The sequence below is a fragment of the Sorghum bicolor genome, chromosome 2 (assembly GCF_000003195.3).
Source record: "Sorghum bicolor cultivar BTx623 chromosome 2, Sorghum_bicolor_NCBIv3, whole genome shotgun sequence".
NCBI classification, from domain to species: domain Eukaryota; kingdom Viridiplantae; phylum Streptophyta; class Magnoliopsida; order Poales; family Poaceae; genus Sorghum; species Sorghum bicolor.
Genome location: NC_012871.2, coordinates 74763034 through 74773959, shown reverse-complemented (window position 1 = coordinate 74773959; position 10926 = coordinate 74763034). Strand labels below are relative to the sequence as shown.

At 44.6% G+C, this 10926-nt stretch overlaps 3 protein-coding genes across 3 annotated transcripts; all 3 read left to right on the top strand.

Moving 5' to 3' along the window:
* LOC8072205 (ATP synthase mitochondrial F1 complex assembly factor 2) lies at window positions 61–2363 on the top strand. Its single transcript, XM_002463233.2, has 4 exons — window positions 61–477; window positions 1261–1435; window positions 1574–1851; window positions 1936–2363. The coding sequence occupies exons 1-4, from the start codon at window positions 82–84 to the stop codon at window positions 2041–2043; spliced, it is 957 nt and encodes a 318-aa protein (XP_002463278.1). The 5' UTR covers window positions 61–81; the 3' UTR covers window positions 2044–2363.
* On the top strand, window positions 5555–7516 carry LOC8072204 (probable carboxylesterase 18). Its single transcript, XM_002463232.2, has 2 exons — window positions 5555–5603; window positions 6021–7516. Exons 1-2 carry the CDS (start codon window positions 5555–5557, stop codon window positions 7373–7375), a joined length of 1404 nt encoding a protein of 467 aa, XP_002463277.2. The 3' UTR covers window positions 7376–7516.
* LOC8072203 (probable carboxylesterase 18) lies at window positions 7710–9424 on the top strand. Its single transcript, XM_002463231.2, has one exon. It carries the CDS (start codon window positions 8098–8100, stop codon window positions 9202–9204), a length of 1107 nt encoding a protein of 368 aa, XP_002463276.1. The 5' UTR covers window positions 7710–8097; the 3' UTR covers window positions 9205–9424.

The window sequence follows — 10926 nt, the reverse complement described above, 5'->3', positions numbered from 1 at the left end:
TATTTTCGAATGGGCTGAAACTGCTGCGTGTAGGGTACTAGTAAGCGACAGGTTGAGGAGGAAGGCCCAGGTGAAACCGGCATGGCGACGGTCGCAGCCCGCCGCCTCCTCCAGCAGCGATGGGTGGCCGGCGGGCGGTGCCGGCTGCTGGGCACGGCGGCGGAGGCTTCTCCCGGCGGGGAGGGTGCGCGAGGAGGAGGTGGTGGATCTGGCGACGCGATCTACGTGAAGAAGCCGGCAGCCGCCGCGGCCGTGACGACGCGGGACGAGACGTCGGTGGCGATGCCGACGTCGTTCATGACGGGGTCGGTGGTTGGGAAGCGCTTCTACCGCGACGCCACCGTGCGGCGCGCCGACGACGGCAACGGGTGGACCGTGATGCTGGACTACCGCACGCTCAAGTCGCCGGCCAAGCGGCCGCTCAAGCTGCCCTCGCGCGCGCTCGCCATGGCCATCGCCGCCGAGTGGGAGTACCAGGTCCTCATCCCATCCCTCCTTTTCACCTGCTGTATACTTGAAATGGTCCGACAACATCAAGTTACTTTAGTGCAATGGAAATCTCTACAGACTGCAAATTTCGTGTTGACTTAATGGCTTATTCATGCATATTTGCAAGTAATTTCAAATGGTTTGGATGGAATAAGTATCTGATTAGCGCCCGATTCATCCTCTAGCTTATCAGTTAGTCCATCCCGGAGCAGTAGTGAATTATGAGAGTTTTGTGACCATTAGTTCTGCATGTGAAATGAATTGAGTCCAGCCTTTTTATCTTAGTATCCAGAGGGGTTAAAGAATGACCTATTTTGATGATTTCTCCAGGTCTCGAATTCTGGAGTGGCCTGTGCATATTTGCATGAACTTCAAATTATTTTGATGGAGACATTCTAGTTAGCTCCTTACTAGACCGTGATCTCGAGGTTTTGTTCATCCAGGCCAGTAGTGAAGTGCGAGCTAGATAGTGCTCACTTAGTATTCCTCGTCTCATGTGCAATTTGGGTTGATATCACTCTATCTGGTGGGTTTGAAATGTGTACACTCAAATTACACAAGTTTGGCTGGGAGACACTGCTATCTGTTCCTTTTGTTTCTTCTGGGTGCCCATTAATAATCAACCAGAGAAGTTGCAGCAAGTTGCTTTGTTTTCTGGTCTACCACCTTGCATTTATATATCTCAATTATCTTATTTGCAGATGTTATATTTCATTTATTTTCTTAATTTCCATGGAATAGATACCGAACCTGATTATCTTGTTATGATAGGAATCAGATGGAATTCGACCTTTCACAATGCCTCTCATGAAGCTTGCTTGCACTGCATTGGAGAGAGTTCCTTTGACACGGAGAAAAGTAATTGATAATTTGATGAAGAAATTTCATCAAGATTTGGTATTCTGTCGCTCACCTGCTGATAGTGAACTGACCATTGGAGTTCATCGTAAGTTGTGTTCTCATGACTTTGTTTGGTATAAACGAGGTTCATATGTATAAATACTGTTTTAATCCCTCTAGTAGATCTATACCAGTGTTTGGTTCAATTCTTAATTTCCTATGCTTCCTGAATTTCTGTCTGTAGAAAAGCAGAAGGAGAAAATTGATCCTATTCTGGAGTGGGTAGATACTGAATTTGGGTTCAAGCCTATTGTCTACACGACCTTCTTTGGGGGAAAGCAAGATGAGGGCCTTGCTAAGGCTGTAGAAACTGTTCTAAAGAAAGCAACTGACTGTGAGTTGGCATCTATTGATGCTATGGCTGCAGCAGCCCATTCCCTGGTGATCCCTCTTGCAATATTTAGAGAAAGGTTGGGTATTGAGGAGGCCATTGAGTTGATCAGGCTAGAAGAAGACCACCAGGTGTTTATCCCACAACCATCATTTCCTCCGCTGTTTAGAATCATTTGTCCTTTATTTCATCTTGAGATTTTTGAATGTACTCAGGTTGACCGATGGGGCTTGGTGGAAGGAGGTCATGACGTTGATATTGCTGATCTTAAAGTGCAGATGTCCTCGGCTGTTGTATTTCTTGAACTTACACGGGGACTGTGAACGATACTGTTTCTAATCTATATGTTGGTTAGTTGTTGTTTATTTCCAGTCTTGTATTAATCTAATACGAAGAGTTGTAGAAAATAATTGCTGCAGGAGCTGGATAGCAAACGAAGTATATGTATTCACCAATCAGCTGTTCTGTTGTTAGATTTTGGATTGCGTTGAGAAAATGCTGTTAAGGTATGAACTAGGGAGCCCAGCATTCCTTTGGCTTTGTACTGGTAATGGTGTGAGAATAAGAACATAATCTGCGAACTAGTTTTGCAGTGGCAGTCATGTGTAACATTCTTTTTGATGGAGTAGAACTCATTCATGAATACTGTCTCTGTCAATAAAAAATGTATTTTTTTTTTGCTTTTTGTATTAAAGTCAAACAAGTTAATTTTTATCTAAAGTTATATAAAAAATACTAACATCCATGATAGATAGTTAGTTTAATTATATTTTTATAATAATTCTTTAGAGATAAAACTGTCTTTGCTAATAATCCATGATATTAGAACCATTTATTTATTACTAGCAAATATGCCCGTGCGTTGCAACGGGAGAAAAACATCAAATAGCCATAGAAAGTGATGACATAATGTTACATATCTATTTATATTTATCCTTTTTATAAAATTTAACTTTCATAATTTATTTTATTGATAACCATGACATCTATGGTATTAGATATTACAATAATATATAGCTTGGAGACATATTTATTTAATATTAATAATAGAAATTAGGCAAATCTTATCTTACTCTAGTATTATCTCTTAATATACTTTAGTATTATATTAAATCATGAGAAGTTTGTTGCTAGCTTTAGTTTTTTATTTAGATTATGATTCCTATAAAATATGATATATTAGTTAAATGTATGTATATTATGAACACATAGGCTTATGAAGTGTTCATATGACGTAACAACACATTGTGCAAAGGTAGTGGAAACATCTTTTTTATATTCTTACATACTTAAATTGATTGTAAACTATTTAGCAAGCATAAATTTAGGTAAATTAGTAAATCCGTGAGATATGCAGGAATGGTGCTAAAACTTTTACCACAAATCAAGCATCACATTAAATAGGCTACCATAAAATTTTTATAATAACTGGAGCAAGATAACTATAATCTCAATTTTACATTAAAAAGCACAGGCAAACATCTCCAACAAAAAAATATACTGAAATTTGTGATATTTTTTGTTTACTATATGGATCTACATATGTCGAGCTGAACAAAATTTGTTTTGTAATTTTTAGATATTTCTATGAATTTTTACGCATTTACCAATTTTCAACCGAATTAAAGAATAAAAGAAAAACAAATTAATAGGACAGACATTTTGCATCTATTTTTTATTTACTACATGGATCTACATATGTGGAGCTGAACAAAATTTATTTTGTGATATTTTTTGTTTACTATATGGATATACATATGTGGAGCTGAACAAAATTTGTTTTGTAATTTTTAGATATTTCTATGAATTTTTACGCATTTACCAATTTTCAACCGAATTAAAGAATAAAAGAAAAACAAATTAATAGGACAGACATTTTGCATCTATTTTTTATTTACTACATGGATCTATATATGTGGAGGTGAACAAAATTTGTTTTCTAATTTTTATATTTTTCTATGAATTATTACGTATTCATTAATTTTCAGCCGAATTAAACTAATAGAATATAGGAGATTTTGTATTGGGAACCTTAAAAAAAATTCTATTTTTTTTTCTTTTCTACGAGCGGACGGCAGTCTTTACGGACAAGGCTAGCGATCGCGGAGGGAGACGGTAATAAAAGATTTTGCATTGAGAACCCTAGAAAACATTCTATTTTCGTTTTCTCTCTTACCAGCCTTAAACGGACGGGCAACTGAACACGGACAGGGCACCGACGCCTCCGTCCGGGCAACCGAAGACGGACAGGACAGGCAGAAAAAATATTGTCAAACTGAAATTTTCCCTCTTTATATATAGGTATAGATAAAACTGACTAGTTTAATTGGTATAAAATTTTTTAGTTGTATTTTTCTTGTACAGAAAGAGTACCTGATTTTGCATTGCTATAGTCAGGGAGCTACAGCCTACAGGAGCTACGCTATGACTTGAGGCGAGTTTGGACCATTGAATAGATGATACGTGGAAGTGAAGGGACATAATGATAGTAACTCCTCTTACGTTCGTGGAGCAAATTGAGAGAGATAAGAGTGCCTCACACGGCTCCATCCGTGTGTGCACCGTTCAACGCTGCCTAATCCGTCTGAAATTATTTCTTTTTGTTTGAGTTTATCAGCTGAACTTGCTAACCATTCAGCAGTATTTTTTTCATAATAAATCAGCCAATAGTATTTTGTTCTATAATTTATCAGCCAAACGACGTAGTCATCTAATTTTAAATTTAATTAGATTTATATAAAATAGTATTAATATTTTTACAATCAAATATATTCAATATAAAAATATAGGATGTGATTAACCTAAAGATATTATTTACATTATAAATATAGGTTACTTTTATATATGTCTAATCAAAATTTTGATTGTTTTGACTTCTCGAATGCAAAATGGATATTTATTTTGACACGGAGGGAATAGACTAGACCGGTGCTATTATCCCTAGGCACCCATGAACTCGACAGGTGGCCTTAAGGCCTTGTTTAGTTCTCAAATTTTTTTTGCAAAATTTTTCATATTTCTCATCACATCGAATCTTTAGACGTATGCATGGAACATTAAATATAGATAAAAATAAAAAAACTAATTACACAGTTCACCTGTAATTTGTGAGATAATCTTTTGAGCCTAGTTAGTCTATGATTGGACAATATTTGTCAAATACAAATAAAAGTGATATAATGTATATTTTGCAAAAAAATTTAGAACTAAACAAGGCCTAAACCTTAGACCACCACATCATAGGTTATCTATACCTGCCAAATATTTGTCTTAATATTTGTATCTTTAAGTACATGTTTACATACTATAAATACTAGTCAATATTTAGAGATGGAGGGACTGCAACTCTCTCTATTCATGTGCCATTCAAATTTTCTCCCTATATAAGTTCAGATATTACAACTTCTCAAAGTATTGAGGCATTTAAAAAAAACATTCCTCCCTAAGTCTCTCTATCAGCTTTGTCATTTGAAAGAGAGAATTCTCCATTTGGCACTAAAACAAATCAGCCTTTTGTATTTGGCACTCGAAAATTTAAACTTTCTTTTCGGGCACCAAGTTAAAAATACCTTTTGTAAATGGCACTAACGTCCATTTGAAAGCATGTGCCGAGCCTTTGTTTTGCTAAGATCGTTGTGTCTGGTGGTTACCTCTGCCATTTGTCAATTGATTGAGGTAATAATAAGAGCAAGTTTAATAAGCTCGGCTATAAGTTGTATACTAATCTAATCTAGTCTGCTAATTTAAATATATTTTTTATTTAGTGAGACTCACTTTCACATTGTCTCTTTTGTTATCCGCTCAAAAGACAGGAACCGTGCGCTACAGTACGCGATGGCAGGCTTGGGAGCCCTGCCTTTCTTGCTGGCGCTCGGCGCTGCATGTGCGCAAGCAATTTGTCTTTTGTGATTTCTTTTGTTTAGGGTTTATGGCCTTGTTTAGTTCCGAAAAATTTTAAGAAATCAACACTGTAACACTTTCGTTTGTATTTGATAAATATTGTCTAATTATGGACTAACTAGGTTCAAAATATTTGTTTTGTCAATTCTGATCAAACTGTGTAATTAGTTTTTATTTTTATCTATATTTAATACTCCATTTATGCGTCTAAAGATTTGATGTGATGAGGAATGAAAAAAATTTTGTAAAATTTTCTAGAAACTAAACAAGGCCATAAAATAAATTGATGTATATTATTATACTTGCTCTAACTAGGACGTGGAAAGCCATGCAACGAGTTGCACACCGTGGTAAAGAAATCGAGAAAACTGCCCCCAACCCCATGCTGATCGTTGACCAGCAAGGCACCGACGCGCCAGTGCCTCTGTAGTCTGTCGACGACTTCAATTTGCCGCGCCGATCACATGGGCATTCCCTCCGTTGCCGTTTCCGAAAGGACTGGCCCCCGCGTGGCCACGTCGCTCGCCACACCAACAGTTCCGTCTCATCTCATCACTCATCACCTGCCCACACGAGCACGACACCCGAGCTGTCAGCCGTGCAACGCCGCCATATATCGCGCGTCCAACTCCAGGGCGACACCGATCCAGCAAAGATACCGAGCAGAGCAAAGAAACGGAAGCCATGGCCAGCGACAGCAGCAGCAACCAAGCAGGAGCAGCAGCCAAGCCCAAGCCCAAGCCGCCGCCGCTGCCGCTCTCGGTGCGGCTCCAGCTGACCGGGCTGACGGTGGCCATCGACGCCGTGGAGCGGCGCGACGGGACGGTGAACCGGTGCCTGTACGGCGTGATCGACCGGCTCCTGAGCGCGCGCGCCAACCCAAAGCCGGACGCGTCCGGGGTGCGGTCCTTGGACTTCACCATGGACGCGTCCCGGGGCATGTGGGCGCGCGTCTTCGCCCCGGCCACGGCGGACCGTCCGCTGCCCGTCGTCGTCTACTACCACGGCGGCGGCTTCGCGCTCTTCTCCCCGGCCATCGGGCCCTTCAACGGCGTGTGCCGCCGCCTCTGCGCCGCGCTCGACGCCGTCGTGGTGTCCGTCAACTACCGCCTGGCGCCCGAGCACCGGTGGCCCGCCGCCTACGACGACGGCGTCGACGCGCTGCGGTTCCTCGACGCCCGCGGCGGCGTCCCGGGGCTGGACGACGACGTGCCCGTCGACCTCGGCAGCTGCTTCCTGGCCGGGGAGAGCGCGGGCGGCAACATCGTGCACCACGTCGCCAACCGCTGGGCCGCCGCGTGGCAGCCGTCCGCACGGACGCTCCGCGTCGCGGGCGTCTTCCCCGTGCAGCCCTACTTCGGCGGCGTGGAGCGCACGCCGTCGGAGCTGGCGCTGGAGGGCGTCGCGCCCGTGGTGAACCTCCGGCGCTCCGACTTCTCGTGGACCGCGTTCCTCCCCGTCGGCGCCACCCGCGACCACCCCGCCGCGCACGTCACCGACGACAACGCCGACCTCGCCGAGCAGTTCCCGCCAGCCATGGTCATCATCGGCGACTTCGACCCGCTCATGGACTGGCAGAGACGGTACGCCGACGTGCTGCGCCGGAAGGGGAAGGAGGTGGTGGTGGCGGAGTACCCCGGCATGTTCCACGGCTTCTACGGCTTCCCTGAGCTCCCCGAGGCCACCAAGGTGCTGCAGGACATGAAGGCCTTCGTCGACAGCCACAGGGCCACGCCCAAGCTCGCCGACGCGTGATGCACGAACAGACCAACTCTTTTCCCTCCATTCTAGTGTCGTGTTGGTTGGTTCATCACTTCATCTTATCTGCTGTCAACCCAATTATACTGTATGAAATCGCTCATGTCAAAACTCCAACCAAAGCGCTGTGTTACCTTACCTTACCTTACCTGTAAAGGGAAGGGAGACCGTTCATTCACATGCTGCCACCCACTAACCTCTGACATCGCAATCGCAATCGTGATTGAGATCGACTTCTGTTTGAAGATACAGTTAGAGAGGATCGAGGTGGCAAGAACAAATATCATATGGATATTAGCGTCGTCGTGTTTGCCACTTCGGCTGCAGCCTCCTGGCCCGACTGCGCAAGGTCAGCGACGTCCTGTTTGCCGTTTCCCATGGTCCTTCGCAGGATTTTGCTACGGTAGTTTTTTTATTTGGTAATTATTATTTATCTAACAAATTATAAATAAATTATATAATTAGTTATTTTTTTATTTATATTTAATACTTTATACATGCGTAAAGATTTGATGTGATCCGCCGACAGCAACACCTCATTGAATTCGGCTTGAGTGAGTAGTTTTGAGCAGGATAAGATGGATTCCATGTGACCATTCATTGTTGCCGTGAGCGTGATATTTGTGTGGAAACTTGCTAGTCGGTCCGTAGACTATACGTGTGGGTTAGTACTCACTAGTCAGTAGTCACCACTCGTCTACTCCTGCGTCCTGCCAGTAATGGCTTCAGCAGCTAGCGAGATGGAAGGCGAAGGCGCCGGCGCCGGCACCGGCACTGGGGAAGGAGCGCCAATCGCGCCGCGCAGGCCGGCCCTGCCGTTGAAGGTGCGGTTCCAGCTCATGTGCCTCGACGTCGTCGGTGGCCTCTCGATGCGTCGCGACGGCACCATCAACCGCTCCCTCTTCAGCCTCTTCGACCGCCGCGCCCGCGCTAGCGCGCGCCCGGATGGCCTCGGCGTCCGGTCCGCCGACGTGCACGTGGACGCGTCGCGCGGCTTGTGGGCGCGCGTGTTCTCGCCGTCGGAGGCGGCCGGGTCACCGCTCCCCGTCGTGGTCTATTTCCACGGTGGCGCATTCGCGCTGCTCTCCGCGGCCTCGGTCCCCTACGACGCCATGTGCCGCCGGTTCTGCCGCGAGCTGGGCGCCGTCGTCGTGTCCGTCGACTACCGCCTCGCCCCGGAGCACCGCTGCCCCGCCGCGTACGACGACGGCGTCGACGTGCTCCGGCACCTCGCCTCCACAGGGCTCCCCGACGGCGTCGCCGTGCCGGTCGACCTCTCCCGCTGCTTCCTCGCCGGGGACAGCGCCGGGGCCAACATCGCTCACCACGTGGCGCAGCGCTGGACGACGGCCGGCGTCGCGTCCTCCTCGTCGTCCCCGCCGCGTTCCTGCCCCGTCCGCCTCGCGGGCGTCGTCCTGGTGCAGCCGTACCTGGGCGGCGAGGAGCGGACGGACGCGGAGGTCATGCTGGACGGGAAGGTGCCGGTGGTCACCGTGCGGGGCTCGGACTGGATGTGGCGGGCGTTCCTGCCGGAGGGCGCCGACAGGAACCACCCCGCCGCGCACGTGACCGACGAGAACGCCGACCTGGCGGACGGCTTTCCGCCGGCGATGGTGGTGATCGGCGGCCTCGACCCGCTGCAGGATTGGCAGAGGCGGTACGCCGACGTGCTGCGGCGGAAGGGGAAGGCGGTGCGGGTGGTGGAGTTCCAGGAGGCCATTCACACGTTCTTCTTCTTCCCCGAGCTCCCCGACTGCGCCAGGCTCGTGGAGGCGATGAAGGCCTTCATAGATGACAGCAACGCATCCTCCGTCTCGGCTGCTTGACTGATCATCAACCGTAAGGGGTCCCGAAGGAAGCAACGTGGACCTACGTGGCCCGTGCAAATACTTTTTTTTTCCCCACGCATTTGCATGGTCCTCTCTCCGTGTACTTTATCCATGTGCAGGAACTGTGTAGTTTATATTGATGTCAAATTAAGGCCTTGTTTAGATCTAAATTTTTTTTGATTTTGACACTATATTATTTTCGTTTTTATTTGATAAACATTGTCTAATCATGGAGTAACTAGGCTTAAAAGATTCGTATCGTGATTTACATGTAAACTATACAATTAGTTATTTTTTTATCTATATTTAATGTTCTATACAAGTGCCGCAAGATTCGATGTGATGAAGAATCTTGTAAAGTTTTGGATTTTTTGGTGCATCTAAAAAAAAGGCCGACATATATATTGTTTCGTTTTAGTCACTCCATTCCTTTATAAACCACTATCAAGTCTCTCACAAATTGTTCAGTCACTATGGATCGATTTTGGTAGAGCTCTCACTCATGATTCTTGAGCTTCGTGCACTTCTTGATTATTCGATGGAGTGATTATGGTGGAGCAGATTGATTATCGTAGCAATTTAACATGGAGCTGCGGGAAGCGGTGGAGCGGTGGAGAGTGGACTTTTAGCTCATAACTCCTAATATAAATAGAGAAGTGGAAAAATTAAGGAACACGGCCGGGTTTGACGTCCGAGCCATGATAAGCCATTTTGTGTCTTAAGTGTTAACCACACTAAAGTCTCATACATCAACCACTAATCACTAGCCGTGTGTATGAACCCATAACATTATGAACTTATGATAATTTAATAGTACAGTTAATTATTAGAAATTTAACGGTTACAAGTTTGCATTATAATCCAAATTATTGGTGAAACATTTTAAAGTTTGAATCTTGATATGTGTGTGCCTCAATCTAATAAAGCGAATGGAGGGAGCAGCTAGCACATGCATGAAATAGCTAACTATTAGCTAGTTTGGTTCAACTGATGAAATATTTGATATAGTTAGTACTAAAGACCTAAACATGACCTTAGTCATTATGACACAACACAGTACGTGGGTGAGGATTGTGCTACGAAGGAAACGACACGTTCCTAAGATTGAACTGATATCTTCCTCTGACAGTGATGGATCGGAATCGGAACCACATGCATGTGGATGGAATTATGGCTGTCTTCAGGATTTAGGATTATTATATATAGGAAGAGATATATGACTTTTTTCATTAGTAGTGGATAGGGAGTCCATTTCTGGTTTTAGTTTGTTGATTTTACTTTCTCATATTTTGTAGTGTACTACAAGTCTCTTTCAGATCATCATCGTGTCAGTCTGTTTTTCTATGCTGCATATTGCACACCATAATTATTATGTAGTTTGCGAATTGTGATCCCTGTGTACCACGGCCTTATTTAGTTGGCAAAATTTTTCGTTTTTGGTTACTGTAGCACTTTCGTTTTTATTTGACAAACATTGTCCAAACAAAGAGTAACTAGGCTCAAAAGATTCATCTCACAAATTACAGGTAAACTGTGCAATTAGTTTTTATTTTCATCTATATTTAACGCTTCATACATGCGACCAAAGATTCGATGTGACGGAGAATCTTGAAATTTTTTGCGAACTAAACAAGGCCCACCTCTTGTAAGTCATTCCTGTTATGGACTGAGGCCTTGTTTAGTTGTCGAAATAAAAAAAAAATTTGGCTACTGTAGCAC

Bases quoted from the DNA above. Each gene is read 5' to 3' on its own strand.
- LOC8072205 (XM_002463233.2), top strand. From the start codon at position 82: ATGGCGACGGTCGCAGCCCGCCGCCTCCTCCAGCAGCGATGGGTGGCC. The intron at 478-1,260 runs GTCCTCATCCCA...TTGTTATGATAG, and splicing joins CCGCCGAGTGGGAGTACCAG to GAATCAGATGGAATTCGACC. The intron at 1,852-1,935 runs GTGTTTATCCCA...GAATGTACTCAG, and splicing joins GGCTAGAAGAAGACCACCAG to GTTGACCGATGGGGCTTGGT.
- LOC8072204 (XM_002463232.2), top strand. From the start codon at position 5,555: ATGGCAGGCTTGGGAGCCCTGCCTTTCTTGCTGGCGCTCGGCGCTGCA. The intron at 5,604-6,020 runs GTGCGCAAGCAA...ATCGTTGACCAG, and splicing joins GCTGGCGCTCGGCGCTGCAT to CAAGGCACCGACGCGCCAGT.
- LOC8072203 (XM_002463231.2), top strand. From the start codon at position 8,098: ATGGCTTCAGCAGCTAGCGAGATGGAAGGCGAAGGCGCCGGCGCCGGC.